General features: G+C 46.0%; 1 protein-coding gene across 1 annotated transcript in view; it reads left to right on the top strand.

The window, feature by feature from the left end:
• Window positions 1–11,320, top strand: part of ALOX5 (arachidonate 5-lipoxygenase) — a 54,230-nt gene extending 42,910 nt beyond the window's left edge. The window contains exons 10-14 of the mRNA XM_045025831.1: window positions 934–1,112; window positions 3,596–3,717; window positions 5,097–5,197; window positions 8,494–8,664; window positions 9,453–11,320. Of these exons, the coding sequence (XP_044881766.1) occupies window positions 934–1,112; window positions 3,596–3,717; window positions 5,097–5,197; window positions 8,494–8,664; window positions 9,453–9,632 (753 nt within the window). The 3' untranslated portion in view covers window positions 9,633–11,320. The remainder of the gene's footprint in view (window positions 1–933; window positions 1,113–3,595; window positions 3,718–5,096; window positions 5,198–8,493; window positions 8,665–9,452) is intronic.
• Window positions 11,321–13,772: the final 2,452 nt, after the last annotated feature.

The raw sequence follows: 13,772 nt of genomic DNA, 5'->3' as shown, positions 1-13,772 counted from the left end.
ATATTGGCAGAGAATCAGTCAGGCAGGAGGCCAGCTTGTAACCAATGAAAATGAGATAAGTGTCGTGTGAAGAATTGCAGCTTGGGATGCTCACAGATAATGATTTTGCTGTCTTTCAGTAATTGAGCCTCCACTGAGAGCAGTTTCCATTTGGGGTCAGATGCGGATGATTAGGTTAAGCAACTAGAATTCAGTAAATACAAGACGAGTGATCGGAAGGTGGTGGGGACATATGTTAAAAAGAGAGAAACTTAGAGGGAAGAACATTTTTAAAAATATTTAATCAGATGCTGTTATGATGCAGCTTGTTACTGGCATGCCATACTTCCACATGAGATGTAAACTGAAGCCTGGGCCACTTCTGATTTGGTCCCATAGCACATTTCATAAGATGTGATCCAGTTGTTTTGGCCAAAGTCCAGTTTGAGTAATTACATACTTACCACCCCTCGAAATTGGGTGCTGTATCCGTCTTCACCTCTTGTCATAAACTGTCGTGTAAAATTATGATGCACGATTAAGCTGCTGGCATGTTCCACCCAAGATGTGACTGCATTCTAGTGACAGGCCAGGTGATTCTAGGGTGCGTGTGTGCATGTATGTGTGGTAAAGTGTTTTGGGATCCTTTGGCAATAAATGGAAGGTATTATTAGGAGATACTATAAGTGGGAGAAAACCAGTGTGGAAAAACCCTGTATGTGAATGATGATCCACTAAATGAGTGTGAAAGATCCAAACTCAAATGTGCAGTCTCATTCTATTTGGCTAAGCCAATAGTAATTCACGTGGAGGTTTGAGTTTCTCCTGCAGAAACATGTGCACGGGCCTGCTCCCATACCAGCTGCTGGGAGGTGGACAGGACAGCGTGTGAGACCTCAGCAAGGGCAACCACGTTCTCCTAATGCTCTTGAGTCTCGTTTTTTTACACTGAAGGCGAATGCCACTGGCGGAGGTGGACATGTACAAATGGTCCAGCGAGCAACGAAAGAACTTACCTACAGTTCCCTCTGCTTCCCAGAGGAAATCAAAGCCAAAGGGATGGACAGCAAGGAAGATATTCCATATTACTACTATCGGGATGATGGCATCAAAGTCTGGGAGGTGGTAAAGAGGTAGGAGACACTGTGTGTCTATGACACTTCTGCTCTAAAAAGGAAGGGTAGAAACTCCATCCTGGGGTTCCAGGTTTATTGTGTCTGTCACTTTGGATCAAACCTGCCTGTCTGTTCTTGCAAGTAAAAATGTGTGTTGGGGGGGGGGGGGGGGTGTTTGTTGCCAGCTCTGCAAATTGAACCTGGGCTCTGGGAGCCATGCTGGGTACTTTCCTTCTCATGTGTCTTGACCAGTGACAGAGATTCTGCTGGCCAAATTCTGCCCCGAGACACCTGTGCAGCACATGCTTTTCAGTAGGATTGCACGGGGTTAAACAAGGGTGGAATTTGGCCACAAGATGGAACATAATCAACTGTTCTGTCAGCGATGGATGAGCCAGAATAGAATCCATCTTCCTGTCCCAGAGCTGTTAGCTCGGCAGGGCCAACAGGCCTCATTGACACCAGAGAGTTGTGATTTCACATGTGGACAGGCCGTTATTTTGGTTTGAGAGTGACTTCCTCTTGCTTAAGCCAATTAGGCTTCAGCTAAACTGAGTTAAAGCCCTCTTGAACTGAAAGTAGATCCCCACCGGGATTTGCACTAGTTTCAAAAGCAATTTAAGTTAAACCAGTGTGCTTTCTCGTGTAGACAAGGCCTGAGTTTTGCCAGCAGCTCGGACTATGTACACACACAGCAGATGCACTGAGTTAGAAGTTGCATTCTCACACAGTCATTTGAATCACGCCTGCAGAACTGACTGATTCATGTGGCTGTTCTCCTTCGTGTTCTGCTTTTCAAAAATTCTTGGTTTTCCCCCCTTAGGTTTTTTTTTTTTAAAGCTCGTTCATCTCTGATCACATGATTTTTTCAAGTGAGTTCAGTAAAGATAAAGCTGTACAGATTGCTGGGACTTTTTCATGTGAAAAGCATTAGTGCATGTTCTTAATAGTCATCATATTTGGAAACTCTCCCATCCTCAGCTCTTGGTTTGGCAGCTGTTTATCTTGAGTATCTCCCGACACCATTAGATCCCAGATGAAAGGCAAGGAAGTCCCATCTTTCATGTGGTTATTTTCTTGATGCACTGGGTGGTGTTTTTCTCCCCTTTACTGATTAATCTTGCTTATATGCCTTTACAAATACTAAATAGTACTTTACTCCATCGATAGCCCCATGGCAGCCAATGGGAGTGCTTGCAGGTGCTAGACAGCATGGAGGGAGGGTGTCAGAATCTGGTCCTCAGTGAAACATCCTTCATTAACGAGTCGTTCAGTTTCTGAACTCTCAAATTGTACATGTTAGAGGGTCTGTGACACTGACCTGTGAACGTGTTGTCATGCAGAGGCCTAGTCACGGCCTAAGCACTAGAGTACACCTCAGCTAGGGTCCTCCGACACAGTAAGTGCCACTGTCAATATTGTTTGCTCTGTTCTTAAGCGGCTCGGATGGGGTGCAGATACTGGTCACTGCGGTTACTGGTCACACAGCAAATTACTCTTCCAGTTGTAGGCTAAACACAGTGCAGTGAAAGGAAGGCAATTCTGACACACACGGGTCGATTTTGCACTGCTCTGCACCTGGTATAGTCCTCTGCATCTGGACGAGGTGGATCTAAAACACTGCCAGTGGGGAACTGGGAGCATTTTATACCCCAGGGGGAAGACAGTGGAGAATGTGGAGAGCTTTATCTTCAGCTGCTGCAGGATTTTGTTTAAGAACACATTGTGTCAGCAACCCTTAAATAAATAAAATTTTATAAAATAAATAAATTAATGGAGATATACCTACTTCTAGAACTGGAAGGGACCCTGAAGGGTCATTGAGTCCAGCCCCCTGCCTTCACTAGCAGGACCAAGTACTGATTTTGCCCTAGATCCCTAAGTGGCCCCCTCAAGGGTTGAACTCACAATCCTGGGTTTAGCAGGCCAATGCTCAAACCACTGAGCTCAAGGGAGTTCAATGGAAGTGTTGGAATAGAGAGAGGATGATCACTTAGTGCACCGGGTTAGGAAGGAGCTGCAGGCAAAGAGTGTAAAGATGGAGGAGAGAAAGGGAGGTTTGGGCAGAAGGGAGTGTGAAGAAATGTCATCAGAGATCTAGGCAGAGCCTCAAGGGGGAAGGCAAGAAATGCAGACTTGATTGAGGAGGCCAGAGAGAATTAATGGAGGGAGTCAAAGAACAGGGGTGGGGAGATCAGGGAATGACATCATTCTGAGCAGGCTGAAGGAGATGTGCAAAGGCCAGAGATAATGCCATAGTTGCAGATGACTCAGAGGTGCTAGAGTGACTTCCCACCCAAGCCACATTGCCATCAATGAGGCCCTCTGAGATCATGGAGCCCTACATCCTCCACTGCCTCCTGTCAGTGCAAATGCATGTTCAGAAGGTTGCGGCCATGCCCGTGCAATGTTTGATGTGCTCTCTGAGACACCATGGCAAAGGGTCTCCAGGAAATGACAAGGCTTCCCTTCTGCTCTTTGTTCCCTTGCTGCGGCTGAAGCTTCACGACAGACGTGATTGACATCTACTACGAGAGTGATGAGGTCGTGTGTGAGGACGTGGAGCTTCAGGCCTTCGTCAAGGACGTCTATGTCTATGGAATGAAGGGCAACAAGTCTTCAGGTGAGTTGTGTAAGCCTGGTCAAGGCTGAGTCTTCCATGGTGCCAGCCACCACTCAAAGCCACACACCCCAACACCTTGGAGTCTCTCCCTCCTGGTTTTGTGGTTAAGGCATTGGGCACAGGAGATCTGGTTTCTAATGTCTCTGTCCCTCAGCTTGCTGTCTGTACATTGGGGATAACTGTACTTCATCTTGTCTGTTTGGTTTGTAAGCTTCTTGGGACAGGGGCAGTTTTGTGCATGTGCTGCCCCCAGCACAATGAGGCCTTTATTTTGGTCGGGGCCTCAGGACAATACACGTAATAAATAGAAAAGCATCTTTGATTCATCTAGTCCAAGCCCTGCCGTAAGCAGGGAGGGCACTGGCTATACCCATATCTCCCTGCCCTTCAGATTCACCCAGTGTTGTGCCATCGCTGCCTTGCTATTAAGGTATTGCACACTTGGAGAGATGCAACCCTCACAATGCTTTCAAAGCTGGATTCACCTTCGCTTTCTTGTCTCTCTGCTTCCCCGTTCTTGGAAGTTGCTGGCTGGAATTGGACCTGCCCATAGATTATGTGACTCTGGTCTCACCATCCTGTATATGCATCCCCCCTCCACCTCCCCGCACAGTCTGGCCTCAAGGAAGGGTGGGGAAATCTCTGCTGGTGGGAAAAGCATTATGCACAGGAGACCCCCTACTCCCTTTTCTGCCCCCAGCTGTCTCCCATAGGTTAACAAAAGTGTGGCTTTCTCTGCAATCACCTCTTTGGAGCTCCACTTGGTTTTACCTAGTTTTAAGGGTGTCTGATATGAATATTTCTGTTCCTCCTCCCCTTGTTCCCCTGTGCAGGTTTAGAATTGCCATTTTCCCACCTCCCACCATCACTTCAATGCTGCCTTCAGGCTAATCGTACGTCATTGTCCTTCTGCCTCCTGGGTCATTTACTCACCAGACTTTTTAGACATAGCGCAGCAATGTTTACTCTTGTACAACGTTGCCCAGCTTGAATTGTGAACTGAGGTAAAAGGGGAATGGCTGAGAGTGCTCAGCTCTCATTCGTGTCCTTAGCTGCTGGGGACCTGGTCAGAAGAAATAGAATAGAATTGTTTTAAAATATAAAAACACCTCTTTGCCTTCATATAGAACCTTTCACCTGTGGATCTCACAGGGCCTTACAAACATCAGTGAAGCCTTAAAATCCCACTGTGAGGTGGGTCAGTGTATCCACCATTTTACAGATGGGTTGCTGAGGATCAGAGAGGCCCCAAGGCAGATCAATAGCAGAAGCCAGGAACAGAAAGCCATGTGCTGTTTGACCTACCGCAGGCCAATAACTCAGGTGTGCCATAACTGATCCAAACCTTATTTCCAGCTTTCTTCTCCTCCCCCTTTTAGGATTTCCGAAGACAATCAAGACCCGCGAGAAGCTATCGGAATATCTAACTGTGGCGATATTCACAGCGTCAGCCCAGCACGCGGCTGTGAATTTTGGTCAGGTATGGGTGTAGAAGAGTTGGACTCATTGCTGGAGCGCTACCCTCATGGCTGGGTGTGGAGCAGCAGCTCTCTTCTCATTGGGTGCCTCCTGTTGACCATCGTGCCAGTCCCACTGTGGCCCGCCTCTTCTCATGACTCAGCCCCCTGGCCAGTCATGTTTAGTTCCCTCCCTGCCAGAGAGTCTAACAAATAAATGTCCAATCTCCTTATGTCCAGTCTTTGGCCCCGATGCTGGGCCCTGTGGTCTTTGCACACCCTTGTCTCAGGGCTTTCCAGTGTCCCTATCCCCTTATATTGGGGGGCTTCATGCCTCCTTCACCAGTGGCTGGTAGGAGACCCCAGGGTCTCCCTCTCCTGAGGGTTCCAGCCCAGGGACCCTCTGGTGAGCAGGCAAGGTCTGTTTATTCAGAGCCACCCCCAGCTTCCTCCCTGGGCTTCTTCCTGCTGTGGTCTTTTCCCAGGCCTTCTCCCCCCTGCATCGCCAGGTTCACCCTTCTCGCAGGGCCAGGACCCCCTTGGACTCCTCCAACATAATCCCAAACCAACAGCCAAATCTTAAAACCAACTTCTGCCCTCCTCAGACTTGACCTTTCATCCCTCATTCCAACGCCCACAAGGGCTCTCTTCCCGGAAGTCCCGCTCAGTATGAGGGCTCCCCATTGGAGCCTGCTCCACCCCCCTGTGGCTGCTCCATGTCTCTGCGGGCCTCTAGCCAGACTTCTCTACTCAGGAGAGGATCCCAAGGCCAATTCTCTCCCACACAGCCTCTTTGATCCTCCCGTTGTCTCCACTCTCTACTCCCAGAGAGTGACTGCAGAGTTTCTCCCTGCATCAACCCCTTTCTGCTCCAGCCTGCAGTCTTTAAAGCAACCAGCCAGCTCCTCCCCAGCTGAGATTTACCTTTAATTAAGCCTAGCTCACTCTCCAGATGCAGCCAGTTGGGTTAATTGGCCTCTCAGGCCCTCATTAACCCCTTTATTTCCTGCATGGGGTTCACACGTTCTTATTTTCAAGAATAGTGCTCATATCAGTTGGGATGTGCAGCTGCAGTGGGAACTTTTTTTTAAATGTATGGTTACACACTCTATTGCCCTTCTATGCTAAAATACCCATCTAGCCTCCGGCAAACTCCATCTAAGTCCATGGGAACCGTGCCTTTTGAAAGGCCACTTATTTCAGTGCTTAAATATGGATTTTGGTGCCTAACTTGAGTCCCAGATTTGAACGTTTTGGCTTCAGTGTTCAGATTATGGGTAACATTTTCAAACATGCCTAAGTCCCGTTTCAGAAGCGTCTTAGAAGGCTAACTTTCACGGAAAATCAATGGGCCTTCGACTCTTAGGTCATGTTGGGTAAAATTTTCAAAAGTGCAATAACCCCAACCAATGAGGAAGTGAATCTCAGGCCATTTTAAAGTTTACTGAGACACTTGCTGGTGCCACAAGTACTCCTGTTTTTTTTGCTGGTTTTAAAGTCCCACGATGGGGCTCCTCATGCTACATTGCAAACAGAATGTTGGGAATCATTGCAAAAGGGATAGATAATAAGACAGAACATATCACATTGCCTCTATATAAATCCATGGTATGCCCACACCTTGAATACTGTGTGCAGATGTGGTCCCGCCACCTCAAAAAAGATATATTGGAATTGGGAAAGGTACAAAAAAGGGCAACAAAAATGATTAGGGGTATGGAACAGCTTCCATATGAGGAGAGATAAATAAGACTGGGACTTTTCAGCTTGGAAAAGAGATAACTAAAGGGGGATATGATAGAGGTCTATAAAATCATGACTGGTGTGGAGAAAGGAAATAAGGAAGTGTTATTTACTCTTTCACATAACACACGAACTAGGGGTCACCAAATGAAATTAATAAGCAGCAGGTTTAAAACAAACAAAAGGAAGTATTTCTTCACACAATGCACAGTCAACCTGTGGAACTCCTTGCCAGAGGATGTTGTGAAGGCCAAGACTATAACAGGGTCCAAAAAATAACTAGATAAATTCATGGAGGATAGGTCCATCAATGGCTGTTAGCCAGGATGAGCAGGGATGGTGTCCCTAGCCTCTGTTTGCCAGAGGCTGGGAATGGGCAACAGCGAGTGGATCACTTGATGATTACCTGTTCTGTTCATTCCCTCTGGGGCACCTGGCATTGTCCACTGTGGGAAGACAGGATACTGGGCTAGATGAACCTTTGATCTGAACCAGTATGGCTGTTCCTATGTTCTTATATTTTTACAAAATAACAGGGGTATCCCAACATGCCCTGTGCTGGCAGTATACCCACCACAAAACAGCCTACCTTTAGAATCCTGTTTTTTCTCCAATATTGAACAGCTCTGGAAAATAAAATGTATAATAATCTCCCCTTATCTCCTATGTGGAACAAATTAAGTGTCTCACCAGACTTGAATAGTCTTCCAGTGGGTCTGTCTGGACTACAAAAGAAGTGCTTTCCTAAACTCAGTTAACTCAAGTTAAGCAACATGACTGAAATGTCCCTTAATATCTAGTGTAGACACAGTTTAAGCCTTTTAAAATCCTGTTAGCTTGTCCTTTTATAACTTTGAGGGATAGTCAAGGCTACAGCCAAGGCTAACATGATTTTAAACGTGGTAAACTGCATGTACACTAGGTGTCAAGGGGTGTTTCAACTCACCTGACTCTAACCCCCAGCCCCACTGCACACACACGCGTGTGTGCACACACACACACACTCTCTCGCTCTCTCTTTTCTTCATATAGGCAGACCCATTTTGGCCTGGGAGAACCTAATTAAAAATTGTGCCCAGCCAGGAAAAATAGCATCAATTTACTATATAAAGTAGGTTGCTTTCAATATCCCAAAAATCCCAGGCCGGTACACCTCTGCTCTGGAGGGACTGGAAAGACTCCACAGTCAGAAGCAAAATCTTCCTTGGTTTTGACTTTGTGCAGACGTTTTGTTATATACAGTGTTGTTGTAGCCATGTCGATCCCAGGGTATCAGAGAGACAAGGCAGATGAGGTAATATCTTTTCTTGGATCAAGTTCTGTTGGCCAGAGAGACAAGCTTTCAAGCTTACCCAGAACTCTTCTTCTTCAGCTGACCTGAGGAAGAACTCTGTGTAAGAGAGCTTGTCTCTCTTGCCAACAGAAGTTGGTCCAATAAAAGATATTACCTCACCTACCTTGTCTCTCTGGTATCCTGGGATCGACATGGCTACAATAACGCTGTATTAGTGACTTTCCTAAATGCCAATGGTTGTGATTTTCACTGCACTCTCTTGCTTTGTCTTGCATCTCTCAGTATGACTGGTGTTCCTGGATTCCCAACTCCCCTCCGACCATGCGGCAGCCTCCCCCTACAGAAAAGGGGACAGTCACAATTGAGCAGATTGTGGAGAGCTTGCCAGACAGGGGTCGCTCTTGTTGGCATCTTGGAGCTGTCTGGGCTTTGAGCCAGTTCCAGGAGAATGAAGTAAGTTCAAGACCTTGTCTATTCTCTCTCAGGAGTCTGACTGCTCAGGGTTCACTCATCTCACAAGGCAAGGAAGGGGTTAACATTTTTCACTTGAATACTTGTAGAACCACAGAACCGGTTGCTTTATGACCTCAATTCTTCCAAGTACTTGGGCGATGATATCGCAGCTGCTAGTCCTGCTGGCAAGTGGGCTGTGCACTGCCAATTACTGTATCTCTATCATGGCTCCAACCAAGAGGGTTCTGTGACCTAGAGTTATAGGAGAGGGCAAAAGGAGGGTCATGGCAAAACCACATAAACTGGGAGCCAGAAGATCTGGGTTCTGTTCCTGGCTCTTCGCAAGTTGCTTTGCCTCTCACTGCCTGTTTCCTCCGCTGTCAATGGGATAATGATAGTCACCTACCTTGCAAAGGGGCTGTGTGGCCAAATTCATGCAGGTTTGTGGAACACATTTTGAAGGGATGGCAGTTGAGTGAGGGTACATACAGTGATAACTCTGTGTAAGAAGAGATGAGCCTCAACTCAAAGGGTGAAACAATGGAAGCTTCCTAGGGACACTCTGGAGTAGTTGCCCAAAGCAGAGAGCTACATGATGGCAAAAGGGTGTGTGGTGCGGCTTTTCTTTAAAATCCAAACAGACCAAAGTCTCCAGCAGCAGCGCTGAAGTGTCCCAGGAGAGGGGGTTGCGTTGCTGCAGGATGGGACGTTTAGACAGAACAGCTGGGGCTCCAGGGTTTATTTCCAGCCTACCCCAAGAGTGATTTCTTTGTGTCTTCTACAATTAGCTGTTCCTGGGTATGTACCCAGATGAGCACTTCGTAGAGAAGCCAGTGAAGCAGGCCATGATGAAATTCCGCAAGGATCTCGATGAGATCGTCAGCGTCATCACTGAACGGAACAAGAACAAAAAACTACCCTACTATTACCTTTCCCCAAACCGCATCCCCAACAGCGTCGCTGTCTGAGCAGAGCTCCATGAGAGGCTGAAAGTTTGGAAAGCTCCATGACACGCGCCACTTATGAGCAGGCCCATCAGCAAAACAAGAAGCAACTCAGACCTCACTCAAAGTGGACCCTGAGTGGTTTTTGAGTTACAAAATAAGTTTGGTTCTTACTTTAATCATCTTACATGTAAATTATTATCAGGAAACATCAGTTCAAATGTGTTCAGAAGTTCATCTTAAACACTTTTATAAATATTCAGACCCAGCAGTGTTTGCAAGCCAAATTGTTCATGAGATCAGGAAAGTTCAGATGACTAGAAACTGACTGAAAACAGAAACTGACCGGTCTATTCACATCTCGCGTTTAACTCAGCTTGGTCAGCAAAAATACACATCATCAGTAGCAGCAAGTAAATTAGATTTTAATTCTGTTTTAATAAATGGCAGTGATATCAGGAACACCACAAAGCAAATTTACTTTTTAAAACTGGGCTTGTAAATCCAATTTTAATGTATTTTTTAATCTTAGTCATAAACTTCCTGATTTGGAACCAGAAATAGAAGCCAGAAAATATCATTGTGCATTAATATGAAGTGGTGTGGCTTCAGTAATTTTTTTGAATCTGGGTGTTATCTTTCTACATGAAATTTTAAAAGTTCTCTTCTCAGTGTCTTTCAACAGATGTTTTGTAGTATTGTGTATGGACAGCCTTTTCACTAGCACAGCAATAAATGCGACTGAGAAGTGCTTTTGCTCAGTTTGTTTCTTGGCTGAAGTGGGTGGTTTTCAGGGTTTGGTTTGCCTTTTTTTTGTTTGTTTGTTTAGTTTAGGTACAATATGGGCTCAGTGTTTAGAAATGAAAATCTGAGGTTGTAGATCAAGAGGGCTGGTATGGGAATAGAAAGGCCCCAGCGCCTCTGAAAACAGCTTCTCAGTGTCTGCCCCATTCAGCACAGTTCACCATCTTTATCAGAAGGCCTCTTTCATTAAGTAACTATTTTTTGTCAGTACCAATGAGTAGTTAAGACCAGCTTCACTGGCTGTGTGCATGTACATAAACTGCAGAAACACTCCCACCCCGTCCCCCTCCAGCATGCACGTACAAGGATACCTAAGTGTTAGAAGGATCAGGGGCATGGAACAATCTGTGTTTTGCTTCCATGGCCTTTTAGCTGAAAACCCCAAACCTTGACCTCGATCTTCACAGTATCTAATCAATAAATAGAACAGCTTCTTTCCGAAAGCTTGGGATGGGACTAGTGTGTGAAAAGCCCCTGGACCAGTTTGAGTCAGGGCTATTTGGTGTCAGTTCGACATTTCCTCTTTGTGCTGCATTGAAGTCACTAGGCTTGACTAATACGTGATCAGGCTGCCACTGCGTGACACTATGCATTTTTGCAAATTACTTCTTGGAAAATGGAGAGTACTGTTGGTTATAAAGAAACTCAGTACAAAAGGCTAAATTCATTTGTGGTGTAACCTCATTGGTGTTACACCATAAATGAAGTTGGTCCACTCTTTTTTTAAACACAGTAATAATGAATGTAGAAATGAGATTAGGGAAATGTAAAGGGAAGGTTTGTGCTTTTTTTTTAATAACACTCTTGGTTATTTCTCTCACATTTTGTTGCCTGAAATATACCCTTGTGCCCCTACAGAATGTATTCTCCATAGATAAAAGTCTGTTTTGCTAATAGAATAAAACTGAACAAGAAAATCAGTCTGAATATTTTATTTCTCAATATCAACCATGATCAACTATTACAGAGGCTCCATATATACCGAAAGCCAACAGATGCAGAGGCATTTTATGAATTAGTACAGTTCACAATTTAGAGATGGTCACACTTCTGCAGTTAAAGAAATATGGTCATTTTCACTATTAACATAAATTTTAGAAAATGGTGCCATTAAAACGTGTATGTTTTATATCCCCCTATGTTGCATATCCCCCACCTTGGTTTGTGGAAAGGGAAAGCCAAATAGATTTCATACATCTTACACTACAAACTGTTTTCCCGCCCCCCACTGAATAATAACAGCAAATGCGGAAGGTAAAACCACTTCCTGATGGGAGTTAATATATTTGAAGTTGATGTGCCTTTCTTTGACCACAGTACCTAAAAAGTGCTGACTGCAGGAGTAAAGCTATGTATTTGTTTAGCAATCGCAGGGTATTTACCAGGGGATCAGATGTCTTTGTGTGCTAGTGGCACGAAACAAAGCTACACTAGAAAATGCTGCAGATACTATGGTCTCTGGTATATTTGGTGCACGCTTTCTGATTATGAAACTAATTTGCACTGTCAAAAATTCTATTTCTTTAATTACAAAAATTAAAAACAAACTGAGAGGAGACAGTCGCTCGCTTGCAACTCTTATTCCCTGTCACTGGCACTCGATGGTGGCATAAAAGTAGAGTTGCCAGGTATACCTAGAGCACTGGCACTGAACTGAGAACGGCCAGTCTGACCCAATCCCAGGAGAACCAAGGTTGCCTGATGGGCCTCCCATTCCAGAGTCCAGTGAGCTGGTTGATGCTGGAGCACATATAGACGAGAGACCCTTCCTTCCATACTGGCTGGAAAGTGAGTCAGTATAAGAGTCTCTGTGCTGCTATGGAGAACCATGCTCCAAGTGTTCAGCCTACTTTTGCCTCCAGTTAGTGGACCGGAGGAATTATCCCCATCCACTGGCGCAGAGCTGTACTGATCCATCAGTCCCAGACGCACCTTCTCTCTCTCAGCCAAAGGCTCATGGGCCTCCACCTGTATCCAGTGGTTTGGAACTGGTTGGGGCTATGCGAAGGAGAACTAGAAGTCTCCTGCCTCATTTGTTTCGGACCAGTGAGGTAAAAGTGCACAAGCCATGCCGTTCAGAGGGGACTTTCTCCCAAGCCATTTAACCGACGAGTGTGATGCGTGTCCATGCTGGCGAAACACCTAGAACCTGACCTTTTCCCCCAATCCTCCCTCTTGGGACCAGAGAGAATGTCACAGGTGCAAACTGACTTGCAAGTGAATGCCCTACATTTTATCTTCATGCACTAATGACAACCAAATGACCTACAAAGATGGTAAATGGATTCCTGCTCACCAACCTGATCCAGGTCCTACTGAAGTCTATGTGTGCCTTTCAACTGACTTCGCAGGGAGATGGGTGCTAGGAGCCGCTGCGAACAGAGAACCAAGGGACAGAGGGGCTCTCACACCAAGGTAGAAAGCTCAGCTCTGCAGCTGGTGGAGCTACATAGATTCCAAAGCCAGAAGAGACCACTGTGATCATCCAGTATTAGCCTGGCCAGAGAACTGCCTCAAACTAATTCCTATTGCAAATCTTTTAGAAAAACATCCAGTCTTGATTTAGTAAATTGCCAATGATGGAGAATCCACCACAACCCTTAGTAAATTATACCAGGGTTAATTACCCTAACTGGTAAAAATTTACACCAGCTTTCCAGTTTGAATTTGTCTAGCTTAAACTTCCAGCCTGCCTCACCAGGGCTCCTCGTAGAGTGACCAGACAGAAAATGTGAAAAATCAGGATGGGGTGGGAGATAATAGGAGCCTATATAAGAAAAATACCCCAAAATTGGGACTGTCCCTATAAAATTGGGACATCTGGTCATTCTAGCGCCTCACTCTCTGGGCTCCAGGTGTCTTCATTTAAGCCCAATTAATTGGCCCAATTGGCATGTATGGCTAAGAGCCCAGGCCAGTGTCACCCTGGGACAGGGAGATGCACATCCATTCTTAGCCACAAGCACTGGGGTCTTAGTCACTTTTCAGCTGGGCTGAGGATGCTGCCCCATGGCCCAAAGGCAGCAGCTGGTTTCTAACTTGTGTGATGGCTCCAATGCTACTTGCGTGCTCCTGACATGGTTCCATGGCTCATCAGAGAACTGGGGGATTCTCCTAGCTGAGGGGGGCAGCATGGGGGCTGGTCTCTCTCCTGCACTATTCTCAGTGGAGAGCCCCCTGCCGGCAGGGGCAGAGAGAGGATCCGGAGATCTTTCGCACACCAGGGAGAGAGGGAACTTCGGAGAAGGGATTCAGCTGGGGATTGTCACTCGTTTGCCCGGCTCATCAGGCCCCAGCAACCTGGGGCCTGCGCTGGCCCCACAGCACCCAGCCCCAAGTAGGATTGCCAACTTTCTAATT

This window comes from Mauremys mutica, chromosome 7 (genome assembly GCF_020497125.1).
Source record: "Mauremys mutica isolate MM-2020 ecotype Southern chromosome 7, ASM2049712v1, whole genome shotgun sequence".
NCBI lineage: Eukaryota > Metazoa > Chordata > Testudines > Geoemydidae > Mauremys > Mauremys mutica.
The sequence above is the reverse complement of the archived record's forward strand: the minus strand, read 5'-3'. Positions and strand labels throughout refer to the sequence as shown.